General features: G+C 47.0%; 1 protein-coding gene across 8 annotated transcripts in view; it reads right to left on the reverse strand.

Annotated features, from left to right (window-relative positions):
* HERC3 (HECT and RLD domain containing E3 ubiquitin protein ligase 3) overlaps positions 1,742-14,418 on the reverse strand; it is a 121,105-nt gene continuing 108,428 nt past the window's right edge. For 7 of the 8 annotated variants that reach the window (XM_021100756.1, XM_021100749.1, XM_021100750.1 and 4 more), the window contains 3 exons: positions 6,198-6,381; positions 5,857-5,959; positions 1,742-3,491 (listed from right to left, as the gene is read on the reverse strand). In XM_021100756.1, the coding sequence (XP_020956415.1) occupies positions 3,283-3,491; positions 5,857-5,959; positions 6,198-6,381 (496 nt within the window). In that variant the 3' untranslated portion in view covers positions 1,742-3,282. The remainder of the gene's footprint in view (positions 3,492-5,856; positions 5,960-6,197; positions 6,382-14,418) is intronic. The other variant, XM_021100755.1, reaches the window with a different exon arrangement.

A 14,418-nucleotide genomic window follows, 5' to 3' on the forward strand; every position in this document is an offset into this window, starting at 1 on the left:
AAAAGACTTTCATTCATGCAACAAATATTTAGAAGAACTTATGGAGCCTCTCTATATGCAAGCACTGCTTGTGGTGATGGAATTTTAGAATTTTAGAGTTGAAAGGGCCCTTAGAAATTATCTGGTCCACTCTCCTGATTTCATACATGAAGATTCTGAGACCAGACATTTAAAACAACTTGGCTATTTCCATTCAAAATCAAACATAGTAGACTTTTTTTGTCCCTCAAACTGAGCACATACGTATGCTAGTAACTGCCTGTTAAATGGAACTTATTACTGGAAAGCTACTGTTCTTTATTTTTTCGGCTGCACCCACAGCACATGGAAGTTCCTGGGCCAGGGATCAAATCCAAGCAGCAGCTGTGACTTTTACGCCACCACAGCCACTGCAACACCAGATCCTTAACCCACTGCACTGGGCCAGGGATTGAACCCGTGCTGCCACAGAGACAATGCTGGATCCTGAACCCGCTGCACCACACCAGGAACTCCTCTTCACCAACTTGAAACCGTCTATTAAGTCTGGTAAAAGAGAACACGGTAATTGTTCTTAAAAATGTATTGAAAAGCTGCAGTTCCCACTGTGGCGCAGTGGGTTAATGATCTGGCTTGCCTCTGTGGAGTCGCTGGTTCAATCCCCAGTCCGGTGCAGTGGGTTAAGGTTTTGGTGTTGCCACAGCTGGGGCGTAGGTCACAGCTCTGGCCTGGATTCAGTTTTTTGGCCTGGGAACTTCCATATGCAATGGAGGAGGCCAAAAACGAAAAAAAAAGTACTGAAAATTTTTTTGCTGTGTCTCACTTTTGCTAGGTCTAAGTGGGCTAATCAGCACCAGCCATTAGATCAGTGAGGCTTGGCTGCACCTTGAATTTCCCCTCTCCTCTCAAGGCTCCCCTCACCCGCCTCCCCCCATGTCTCCTGGCCTTGTGCTCTTCTCTTTCCACAGCTGCCAGCCCTCTGCTCTCAGCTGCCGTCCTTCCCAGGCCATTCCTCCACACATACCCCATCCACAGTTTCTTCTTCAAACCAGGCTCAGGTCATATCATAGCCTCTTTCCCCATCCCAAGGTCCAAGCTTTTTTTTTTTTTTTTTTTGCTCTTTTTAGGGCCGCCCCCGCAGCATATGGAAGTTCCCAGGCTCGGGGTCGAATCGGAGCTGCAGTCGTCAGCCTTCGCCCCAGCCACAGCCATGCAGGATCTGAACCGCATCTGGAACCTACACGGCAGCTCATGGCAACGCCAGATCCTTAACACACGGAGCAGGGCCTGGGGTCGAACCCACATCCTCATGCATGTGAGTCGGGTTCATTACTGCTGAACCCCAACAGGAATTCCCAAGTTCCTGCACATTTTGAAATTCCAAGGCTTAGCCTGGTTCCTCAGCCCCAAACGTACCTTCTTTTTCCTCAGTCTTATTTACCATTATTCTGTTTCCTCTGCTGCTCCCTTCAAATTCTTCCTGGCCCTTGACTAAACATGACCCCATGTTCAAGTTGTGCTAAGGCCTTCCCCTCCCTGGGAAATGCCTTTGTAGCCATGACAACCTTCCCGCATCCCACCCGTCCTAAAAGCCACCTGCTTCTCCTACCCTGCTTTCCTCTTCATTTCCCAAGCAGGGGGCTCTACCTGCTTGGGGCAGGAGCCAAAGGTGACCTTCCATTCGATTACTCGGGTAGATGACTTAATGCTTCTACTGAAAGCAAGCTACCCATTCTGCAAGCACAAGAAGAAATAGTTCTGGTTACGTTAAAACACCAAATTTATTGCATAATAGTGAACTATATGCACACACATAGAAAATAAACATTTCGTATAACAGTATATCTTTTTTTTTAATCTTGTATTATAAAGACTGAAAAACTACCAATTTAGCAATTGGAATAAGTTTTAAAAACAAAAAGAAAAAGCCAAAATCTACAATCCTTCATTGAGATTTGATGCTGTCTCACGGTTCATAAATACTTCGTTTTATATAAATAAGTCTCTTCTCTAGTGACTAGGAATTAGGCGGACATAGATTCTTTGCTCATGTAGCATGTTCTTATCCGTGGTGAAGAAGGTGAGCATGTCATGATTCTTGAAATACATATATTTGCTTTAAACACAATCCCCCCCTCCGAAATCCCACTGTAAACAAACATTTCAAATGCAATAAAACAAAAGTTCCATAATAAAGAATGTCCTTGAGTCTTAACCGTTAGGGAAGAGGAGAAAAAAAAAAAATCTGAGTAGAAATTTTGCAATTTAAATAGAAATAAAAACTAAAGCAGACCGCATGCATCCACTAGAAGGAGCGGAGAGGAAGGGGACAGAGTCAGGTCACCAAGAATGGGATGAGGGGAAGAGAGAAGGGGGGGGGGACAGTGGTAGAGGCAGGAAGTGACAGGGAACAGGATAAGAAATTTATTATTTCTACTTTTCTGGGAGGAATTACTCCTTAAAAAATGAACGCAACTTGCTCCAAAAGCACAGTGATGGGAGGGGGTGGGGGCCTGTTACCTCGTCTTATTGTCAAAAGGCTCGGCGGAGTAACCAGACAAAATCTGGCTCAGCTGCAAATCTAAGAGGCTCTGCACGCCTTTAAGGGGAGCCGGGAACAGGCAGAGCCAGAGGGAGACGGCTAGTCCCTCGACAACTTTTTTTTTTTTTTTTAAAGCAAGGATTTTTTTTTTTTAAATTAAATTCTCCAACAAATTCTCACGAGTTCCGCCAGAGTAATGGATCCCGATTCAGCCTGCTGGACTTGGGAATTTCTGAAGGAGTCCTTTCCGCCTTAGTCCTTATGGCTGGGCGGCAACGAGCTGGGAGCACTGCCAAGGCTGCAGAGAAGGACGTCCTGCATGTGCAGGTGGGCAAGGACGGGAGGGTCTGATTGCTCTTGCAGAGGAGGGAGAAGGGAGGAGCCAAGGGCAAGGAAGCTTGGTGAGGAGAGATCAGGGCTGAGAGAGACACTGGGGAAACGGGAGTGTCAAAATCCACTGGCATTTTATCCAGCAGAGTGCAACACGGCCACGAGTGCAAGGAACCTGGGGGATTTGGCTGAAAAACAAAAACACCTCCCATTCCAGGGCCCATCTGTCACCCCCATCCCCAACCCCTGATTTTTCCAAAAGGTTACTGCTTGCCACCCCAGACACTCACCCATCGGGTTCAGGATTCCAAAGCTGCAACCCACTTGGACCATAAAAAAATAGAACTCACTCCCCATGATTTTCTGTATGGTATGGGCCTCGATGTGGACGGTGAGGAAGGAAGGGAAATCGGGGGGCAGGCTGCGGAGCCTCAGGCCAGACTGAACCCCTCGTAGTTGTCAAGGGCCTGGGTCAGCCGGGCGCGCAGGACCTCTTTGCTGCTGTACTTGGGCAGGTCGAGAAGGTTGTAGCACGTGTGGGCCACAGGCAAGTAGTCCTCCCCGCTGGCTGTGGACTGGATGACAATCTGCAGGCTGGCCATGCCGTAGATGGGAATCCGGTCGCTGCCCGTGAGGAACACTGCAGCGGGGAGAAGGCGATTACCAGCTGCGCCCCCCCATCCAGCGGCTCGCTGCCGCTCTGGGGGGACCAGAGGGCAAGGGGGACACCCTGTGGCCCCTGTGGGAAGTGCAACCACTTTCACGCGCCGACAGGTACTGCATTTACTCTATGCTCACGCTTAGAAAGCCAGAGATTGCTTTCCAACCCTGGTTTTTGGTCTTACATAGATTAAAAAGTATACTTTTCGGAGTTTCCTCTGTGGCTCAGCGGAAAAGAGTCAGACTAGGATCCATGAAGATGTGGGTTCGATCCCTGACCTCGCTCAGTGGGTTAAAGGACCTGGTGTTGCCGTGAGCTGTGGTGTAGGTCGCAGATGCAGCCCGGCTCCCAACGTTGCTGTGGCTGTGGTGTAGGCTGGGGGCTACAGCGCCGATTCATCCCCTAGCCTGGGAACCTCCATATGGCGCAGGTGTGACCCTAAAAAGCAAAAAAAAAAAACAAACCTATACTTTTCATTGGCTAATTTCAGATCCTAATTATACACTGACACAAAGAAGCCATCGAAGGGAATGATGCTCAAAAATGCCCCCCCACAACAAATGGCCTCCACCTATGTAGCCCTCGTAAGTGCTATGAGCCCTCACACAGTCAGAGAGGAAGGGAACTGCTGAAGTCAGAGAGGAAAAGATCTGACTTCAGGGAAACCGGGAAAAAGCCTACAGTCGATGTGGCCTCAGGGTCTCCTCTCCCCTTGACTGTCTGATGCTAACACCCTTTGGCTGGTGCATTTCCGTCTGTTATCTGTGCTTTTGCCCTTCCCCGTCTCTCCTTTTTTCTTAAACTGGAAGAGCTGACACTGAGATGAGACAGCTCCCTCTTGCAACACACTGTGTGACTTGGGGAAAAGAGAGAGAACCCCAGCTGTCTTCTGTTTTCCAGCACTAGATTCTTTGTTGAATTGTGGGAAAATTACTTGAGAAATCATTAGTGACGGAGCACTTTCAAACATCACGCCACTACCCAAGACTGCAATATATATAAACATCCTTGTCAAAATCTGTAGCGGGAATAAAGAATTAATGTAAGTCTAACGGTCTCTAAAGAGAAAAATGTCTTTTACGGAACTCCCTGGACCCAGAGCAGGCTCCTCTCATCACAGCTCTATAATCCACAGGCAAATCTGACCGTCATTTGACTTATATGCCAGTGCTTTGCAAACGCCCATGGAACTGGGCAGAGGAGAACAGGGCTCTTGTCGGGAATTCTTCTCTAAGATCTCTGCTTCCTCTCACCCTTACTCCATGAGAGCAGCAGAATCCAGCAGCAAATCTTGCATTCATACTATTATATGCTCATTCTTACAAAGTAAAAGACACTGCCTTTCAAATGCTGGTTTTTCATTTTATATAGATAAAAGTTCTATACTGTTCACTGGCTCATTTCTGACCCTGATTATACACGGACACAAAGATGTGAACTATTTTTAAAAGGCTGCGTTGGTTCATGTACACTGCCTACTTCATTCTCCTTTCCAAATGACCCTTGTCACATGTCACCCAGCCAGTCACAAAGGACCACTTATCATATGGTTCCATTTCTATGAAATGCCTAGCACAGGTGAATCCACAGCAACAGAAAGCAGCCTGGTAAGGAGCAGGAGCTTGGGAGAAAAGGGGGCATGAGCGCTAATGGGCACAAGGTTTCTTCTCGAGCTAAGGAACGGGTTCCAAAGCCGACCTCAGCCTCGCACCTCTTAGTCCACGAAAAGCCCCGAACTGTACGCTTCACGTGGGTGAGTCGTAGGGGATGCCTACGGGACTCACGTCTCACTGAAACTGTTCTGAAGCACGTGTCCCCAGCTACCTCTGAGGAGAACACGCTAATCTTTTCCAAAGACTAGAGAGAGAAGGGGGCGTTAATCCAAACAACTGAGCTTTATCAGGGTAATTCTTGAATAACCGCGTATATATAAAACGACTAGTATTTGGAGAGCAGTTAACCATCAGTGAATTGCTTCTCTTTTTTTTCCCGTCACCCCTGCAGTGTATGGACGTTCCTAGGGCAGGGATCAAATCCCAGCCAGAGCTGCAACCCAGGCCACAGCTGCAGCCATGCGGGATCCCTAACCCGCTGGGCCACAGCAGGAACGCCAGTGAAATGCTTCTTTGCTCCCTTTCATGCACCTCATCCTGTGAGGCCACGGATGAGGATTCACACCCTCTCCTGTGCCCGAGACAGCCCTCAGCAAACGAGTGTAAGCCTATCCCTCACTCACTCTTTACCCCGTAAGAGCTGAACGTTTCCCGGCGGAGTGCATTGCCCTACACCACATGCAAACCCGGAATGTGGACAGACACACCACCATGACGTGACTGATACGTACGGAGAAACTTCTTCTTCTTTTCCAAAGGGAACTCGTGAAATGTTTCCCAAAACAGTTTCACCGTGGGATGTGCGGCTGAGTAGTCACCCTTGTAGACGGCGGTCTGCCCGAAAAAAGACGAAAAGGCAAAAACTTATCTTACAAAAGAAGAATTGCTACAGGGCATGTTTGCACACCACGTGCAGTGGAGAGCAAGACACAAGCACTGCCACGCGCGAGGCCTCCCAATCCTGCTCCATCACAGAGGATGAGAGAGAGAGAGGCGGCTCGGGGAACTGCGGGTCCCCCCCGCCCCAGGTGGCCGTCCCTCGGGAGGAACCGCGGGCATCTCTGCTGCTCACCTCTTCCAGTTCCTCCCAGTTGTAGTTGCTGTTCCCCACCATCATGGCCCTCAGTTCGGAAGGCTGGAAGAGCTCCAGCACTTTGCCGCCACACACCTTGAGGAAGCCGCTGGAGAAAGCTGTGTACCACTCGCCAACGGAGATTTGGAAGACGTAATTCACATAAGCATCCACAAACTCCTGCCTGTCCGGAGACCCAAGAAACAGAGGATGTGAAAGCCGAAGCCTGGGAGACCGTCCCAGGTTCCCCTTCTCCACGGAGACGGCGTGAGATGAACCATCTCACCCAAGTCTCGCACCCGAGGGATCCTATGGCATCTTGTAGGTTGCCGCCCATCCGGCCCTAGGACTCCACCAAGGAGTCTCAGGTGATCTGTGCCAGGGGAGGCAGGAAGCAAGAGGAGGCGACTAGGCAGGTGTGTCCACACGACTGACTTTACTTAACCTGAAGTGCTCCAGTTCTCATCTTGTTTATGGTCCTACTTAAGCGAGTTCAGAAAAAACGTTGCCTCTGTTTTCTCATCTTTAAAATGGGGTAAGAGTTCAGTTTTTAAAATAAAAGCCGCTAATATAAAAAGATTATTGTACTTGTATTGTACTTATTATCTTAACCATAGATGCTGAACGTTCTCAGGCTGCAGGCCATGTACTGCTTTCCCGGATTCCATTAGACAAAGGCTGTAAAACGAAGAATGTTGCCCACCGATCCAATTCTACAAGGATCGAGTCTTTAGCCACTCCAGTCACTGACCTACTGTATACCCTGAAAGGAATTCAGGATGAAAAGGGCATGAATCATTCTGTGTTTGGGATATGCAGGCCCCCAGATGTTTAATGCATATCACAAGAATTTCGATGACCCCAGATTCTTGCGCCTTCCCGTACATAAATAAGCCATTAAATCATTAATTTGAGATACCTGTTTTTCTGTGATTAGCAATAATCTCTTACCAAGATGTTTGCTTGACTACATGTTTTTCCCAGCCAAAAAAAAAAAAAAAAAAAAAAATCATGCCTATATTGGCTCTTCTCCTAGCTCTTCAGAGCAGTTCCTCAGAGCAATCTGAGAGGCTCTCTCCCAGGCTACAGTCCTCAGTAAAGCCCCTGAATAAGCCCCCAAATCACGGCTTTCATGCTGTGTGTTTCAAAATTTTTTTCAGTCAACAGTTTTGGCAACCACGCAGGGACCAAGAGCAGACTTCTCTCTTTGGCCTGAACTCTCTGAGGATCTGGACACTGGGACCAGGAAGAGCCCTGTCTGCCTCCTTGGTGAGACCAGATTAATTTGGGTAAGTCTGTCCTGGCCTCGGATATCCTGTCTCAGCTGAACATCCTGAGGTTTTACTCAGCGGGGGATAAAAAGGGAAACGAATGACTTCTCGTCTGTAAGAGATGGAGGAAGTGTCCAGTTGAGAGAGAACGGGAAGGGTGTATTCAGCTGAAGAGACGCTGGCAAGGTCCACACTGGGTGATGAGCCAGGAGGCTGACCTGGTGTCGTCCCTTAAATCATTGACCTTAAGAAGATTTGTTGGAATACCATGAGAGGTTTCAGCTCCAAAGTAAGGGACACAGCTCCTCCCAGCCAGTTACAGTTTTTTCAGGCAACTGAGCAATTTTGGGGAGTGGTGGAGGCAAGTCCTCATACCGTGCAGCAGTCCCATAGGAAACCCACTCATTCCTTTTAAAACTCACTCAGGAGTTTCTGCTGTGGCTCGGCAGGTTAAGAACCTGACTAGTATCCATAAGGATTCAGGTTCAACCCCTGGCCTTGTTCAGTGGGTTAAGGATTTGATGTTGCCACCAGCTGCAGCATAAGTTATAGATGTGTCTCGGCTCCCATGCTGCTGAGGCTGTGGCATGTGTCAGCAGCTGCAGCTACGAATGGACCATTAGCCTGGAAACTTCCATACGCTGCAGGTGTGGCCCTAAAAAGAAGAACAAAACAAAACAAAAACCTCATTCATCCAGGGATGCACATATAAAAATTGGCCATTTGGTGCTCAGAGCCCCCACAGCAGTGCTAGACCGCCAGGAGGAGAAACTGAGACATATCAAGAGCTGGAACAACTGCAGAGTGACAGCTAGAAGAAGTAAGCTCACAAGCAGCACAATGGCCCACCACCGTGTTCTAGAGCGATTTTACTCCAAGAAACCAACTTCAAAATGAGAAACAGAATCTCGCAAACAGCAGAAAAAGTGGTGCCAGATAACCCCTAATATCCCCAACGGGTTTACATACATACAGAACCCACACTTGCACGTGCTTATTTAATTAGGAACGAAGGAAAACCACCCTGAAATGGCCAAGACGGGGCTCTTTTTGACATTCAAAAAAACAAAACAAAACAAACTAACAACTTTTCTGCATAAGCAGTTAGAGAAGCCCAGCTTGATGACACAGCTTTTCAGAATTCTGACCCAAAGGGAACACAAGAGTCCTTCTAGGACGAGCCTGCATTTCTCTCCCTGCATCTAAAATTTTCTATCAGGGCTTCCAGGACTCTTATCTAGACCATGTCTAATTCCTGGACTGAGGGGATCCAAAGGGAAAGGAGGCCTTTTAAATTCAAGTGAGTAAGCTTATTCCAATTGTTATAATACCCGATTCACGACTAAGTTTTAAAATGAAGCTATGGGATCTCTGTTTACATGTCTGTGTGTATGGTATAGATATGTCTCTACTTCCCAGTGGTACTACCAAAATTAATATGTAAATGAACTCCACTTAAGTGGCTTGAAGGAAATCAAGTGCTTATATAAAGTCTCAGAAATAGAAACAAAACTAACCCAAACGAATTTCAGGTTCACATGATCTAGGAAACAGTCAGTATTAAATTACTATTCAGCACTGAATTTAGTTTAGGTTTGTTTAATTAATATAGACATGTCTTCAGAGTCTTCAACATTAGGTATCAAAATTTATTATACCTAGATTTACTACAAGTCACATAAAATCTTACTATTTCTGCTACAAAATTTGTCAGCAAGGATGATAACTCGGTATGATGAAATATAAGTAAATTAAATGTAAATGAGACAAAAGGTTTTAGGGGATCACTTTTAAATGTAAATGAGACAAAAGGTTTTAGGGGATCACTTTGGGAGTAATTCGGTTTTATAGAATGTCTATTTAAAATCAGTTTCTCCAAATATTTGGTTACCTGAACCTTTAGAGTTTGGCTAAATCAGGTTAAATGATGGAAATTTACTAAATATCTAAATCACCCCCTCCCCCCAAGATACTGACACATCAATCACTGAACATAGGCTCCCTTCTACAGAGAAACCGAAGATACTCAGAACTTAGTAAGTGTGTATCTTCAATTATCTACCTTCAGTACTTCTGGTTTACCATGGTGCATTTCTTAATCTCCAAGGCTCTAAGTGGATGGCCCTCAGAAAATTTATTTTAGAAGAAAAAAGTTGTAAGGCCACTAGCTGGGAATCCGTCACTCGCTGAATCAATCATACTTTCTCTGGCCCTGGCCATGAATGTGAATTCTCATTGAAAGTTACTCAAGCTCAGTGAGAGCAATGAGCTAAACTTCAGTCAAAGAACACAACTTTCCAATGAGCTAAACGTCAGTCAAAGAACACAACTTTCCAATTATTAGAAGGGGCCTTCCCTCAGTTATGGGGTGGGTGTATATGGCTAACGCCAGGCTATGGTCCTTTTAAGAGTCTGCCTATGTTGGGAACAATTAAAATCATGCCAAAGATAATCAGCCAAATAATATTAGAAAATCGGGCTGAGAGTGGCTTATGGGAAATGCCAACATATCATTTCCCTTAAAGATAGCGACTGGGCGGGGGGAGGTGCTATAGTACAAACTGGATCAGGTGACCAGGAATATGCGGGGACTCAATGGCTCTGCTGAACCAGTCTGTGGCCCTGGCTTCTGCCAGGATGGTTGGGAAGATGTACCCTAGGGGTCCTTTGGGCTCAAGGCCATATGTGTACCAATTCAGATCTGACTCCAGCAAACTCACCATTAATACAAGCCTGATGGATTAAGGGATGTGCACTGCATTGGTATGACCATTCAGCAGCTATTTTTATGCCTTCAGGAGGACTGTAATCACCCACATGCGAGCCTTGACTAAACTCACCCAGGAGGCCCTAAACGAGAGGAATCCAACTTAGCCTACTGACTCCGGAGGTCTCTGTGACGAGAACGAGCAGTGTTAGAAAACACATGTCCTCAAGATCTTGCAGCATCTCAAGGAGGCGGGCGCCTATGCCAGCCTTCAAACTGAACGCTGCCTTTCGATACCAGAACACTCTCTAATACAACCCATTTAATAACGCACATGGAAAACGCAATTTCTGCCTTGAGAGATCCACTTCCTGGTTGTGGTGGTCTTTTAAGGAGCTGGTTTGGTTCCGGAAGCTCATGCTCGAATCCCTATTTATGACCTTATTAATGTCACTGGCTGTGTTACTTACAGCATGTCTAAGATCACCGTTTCTTGCGTTACCAGGTCTCTCTCGACACTAATGATGGCTCGACGTCTTGAGGCAACTGATCACATACACAGCCCTGTACAAAATTAACTGTAAGGAAAACTATTTCCTGCACTATAACAGACTAATAAAACAGACAATCTGGAGAATTTGTAAGTTATTAACAGGGCCTCATCCAGAAGAGCACACAGAATGACCTATCAACGACATCCCTGCCTGACCTTGGAATGAGCCTTCTTAGTGCCGGGGGACAAACTGGCCATGAAATGTCTCTCAAGTCTTGGTCAAATGTATGGTTAAAAGGGAGGGAGTTACAAAGCAAAGACTATTGCCCGCCATCCAGTTCTACAAGGATCAAGTCCTTAGCTGCTGCAGCCACTGAACACTGTGAAGGGAAATCAGGATGAAAACCAGAAGGAAGCACTTTGTTTTGGATGACGGGTCTCTTTAATAAGACACATAGTTAAGGAAGAAATTCAGTGACCCTAGATGACTGCATCTTCTCATGTACAGACAAGCACTTTCTGTGTGTGATTAGCAGTAATCTTTCACCAAGACGTAGGCTTAACTGCATGTATTTCCCAGCCAAAAAGAATTCAGATGCACTGGCTCCTCCCTCATCCCTTTAGAGCAAGTCCTGTGAGAAGCTGTCTCCAGGGCTATAGTCCTCAGTAAGTTCCCTGAATAAAACTGAAACTCACAGCTCTCATTTCGTGCATTTTCTGATTCTGTCAACAGCCAACAACATTTTTCTGATACAACTGCCCAAGAGAAGCACCACGAGTATGGTTTTTATTAAAGACTGCGATGGTGAATTTTATGTGTCAATTTGACTAGGCTGTGGTGCTCAGCTGTCTGATCAAGCATCGCTCAGAATCGTGCTGGGAAGGCATTTTTCCATGTGATTACCACTTTAATGAGCAGACTCTGAGTAAGGCAGTATAGTCTTCATAACTTGAGGGGCCTTCTCCCATCAGCTGAAGGTTTTAAAAGACTGAAGACCTCCAAAGAAGAAGGACCTGGGCCTCCAGACTGCCTTCTGACCAAGACTACAACACTGGAGTTCCCCTCGTGGCTCAGTAGTTAACGAATCCGACTAGGAACCATGAGGTTGCAGGTTCGATCCCTGGCCTTGCCTGGTGGGTTAAGGATCCGGCGTTGCCGTGAGCTGTGGTGTAGGTCACAGGCACAGCTTGGATCCCATGTCACTGTGGCTGTAGTGTAGGCCGGCGGCTACAGCTCCGGTTAGACCCCTAGCCTGGGAACCTCCATATGCCATGGGAGCGGCCCTTCTAGGCAAAAAAAAAAAAAAGACTGCAACACCAACTCCTGCCAAAAGGTTCAGCCTCTCGTCCTGCTCTGAAGATATCTGACTTGCCAGACTCACAACTGCCCAAGCAGATTCCTTAAAATCAGTCTCTCTGTATGTGTGTGTTTATTGCTGGTTCTGTTTTTCTGGAGCCTAAGACAGACTTAAGTACCAGGCAGGGGGGTATTACAACAGCAAATACCTAAAAACGCAGAAATGACTTTGGAATTGGGTAACAGGTAGAGGCTGGAAGGGCCCGAGGCAGTGATAGAAAAAGCCTCGGTTGCCGTGAAGAGACTGTTGACAGACATGAAAGGACATTCTTTCATGACAGACATGAAAGGACACGGACATTAAAGGAGAGTCTGGTGAGAACTCGCAGAGCAAAGAGGATGGCTATAGAGAAAGCGTCTGCTGTCTTAGCAAATACACATAAATCATAAAAAGACCACTGCTGGAACTAAGAATGTTCAAGTACTCCACCGAGGTCTCGAACGGAGAGGAAGAACACGCTCTTTTCTGGAAATTGGAGAAAGGCAATCTTGTTATCAAGTGGCAGCAAACTCGGTCGAGTAACATTCTAGTGTTTTATAGAAAGTAGACCTGGAGTTCCCATCATGGCACAATGGAAACGAATCTGACTAGGAGCCAGGGAGGTTGTCGGTTTGATCCCTGGCCTCGGTCAGTGGGTTAAGGATCCAGCGTTGCCACGAGCGGTGGTGTAGGTCGCAGACACAGCTCGGCTCCGGCGTTGCTGTGGCTGTGGTGTAGACCAGCAGCTACAGCTCCGATTGGACCCATAGCCTGCGAACCTCCATATACCTAGGGTGCAGCCCTAAAAAAGACAAAAGACAAAAGACAAAAAAAAAAAAAAGAAAGTAGACCTTGTAAGTAGTAAATGTGGTTATTCAGCGGAGGAGATTTCTGAGCAAAGTATTGAAGGGGTGGCCTCGTTTCTTCTTATTGCTTACCAGAAAGTGCAAGAGGAAAGAGATACATTAAAGAGGGAATAATTATTAAGCAAAAAGGAACTAGAACTTCAGAGTTTGGAAAATTCTCAGCCCATCCTGAGAGCTTGCTCTGGAACTAAGGCCAAGGGTGTGGCTGAACAGCGGTTTGCTAGAGATCAGGCACGTGACTCCTGGATCCCAGCAAGCATCTCATCAGAAGCCAGGAATAGAGATGTGGTTCTCCAGGCAAGGTCTGTGGAGGACCCGCTTGTCTGACGGTTTGGACCCTTAGGAATGGTCTGGAGACCAACAAGGTTTGTAAGAATTTTACACCAGCAGAAACAAGGCCAGCTTTGCACTGAAGGGGCAGAGATGGGACAAAATGAAGACGGCTGTCAGGATTCCACAGGTGTGCCATGAGCCGGTAAAGCCACCTGCAACCAGGTGTTACCTTTCAACAAAAGGGAAGAAGGACCCCAAAGGCAGGTCAGAGTCCAGTTGAGCTGTCACTGCCACCATGGGCATAGGTCCGAGAACCAGGGCTGGCCCCTCCACGGCCGCAGAAGGCAGGACTTCCACCCCAGTGGGCCAGAGGACAAGCATGGAGCCAAAGAGGGTAATTCTCCAAGCCTTAAAACCTAACGACATTTGCCCAAGTCTAGGATTTGCTTGGGTCCCCTTCCCTCCTTCTGATGTCTCCTTTTTAGAATGGGAATGTCTTTCCAAATGCCCGTCCCACCATTGTACCTGTAAGCAAATAAGTGGTCTGGTTTCACGGGCTCACACTCTATAGAAGAATTCTGGGACTTCCCGTCATGGCACAGTGGAAATGAATCTGACTAGGAACCATGAGGTTGCGGGTTTGATCCCTGGCCTCGCTCAGTGGGTAAAGGATCGGGCATTGCCGTGAGCTGTGGCGTAGGTCACAGATTCGGCTCGGATCTGGCGTTGCTGTGGCTGTAGTGTAGCCCGGCAGCTACGGCTCCAATTAGACTCCTAGCCTGAGAACCTCCATATGCTGCAGGTGCGGCCCTAAAAAGAAAAAAAAAAAAAAAAAAATTTTGTCTTAGGATGAATCAAACCTCGAGTCCCAACTATACCTGACTTAAATGATATTTACATGATATATGAGTCCAGATTCTCCAAAAAAACAGAACCAAAGCAGGGAGTGTGTGCATACCTATATCCATATCTACAGCTCTATCTATAGAGAGAGAGGGAAGGAGGTAGAGAGAAATTACAAAGTATTAGCTCATGAGATTACGGAGGCTGACGTGCCCCAAGATCTGCAAGCTGGGGACCCAGGAGAGCCAATAATGTAGTTAAAAAACAGGCAGACGAGAGACCAAGGAAGGACTGATGCAAGAAAAGACGGATGCCCCTGCTCAAAGGCAGGCAAGCCGGAGGAGTTCCTCGTACTCCGCCTTTTTGTTCTACTCAGGACATTGACTGACTGGATGAGACCTCTCCACATCAGGGAAGGCAATCAGCCTTAC

The sequence above is a fragment of the Sus scrofa genome, chromosome 8 (assembly GCF_000003025.6).
Source record: "Sus scrofa isolate TJ Tabasco breed Duroc chromosome 8, Sscrofa11.1, whole genome shotgun sequence".
NCBI classification, from domain to species: Eukaryota; Metazoa; Chordata; class Mammalia; order Artiodactyla; family Suidae; genus Sus; species Sus scrofa.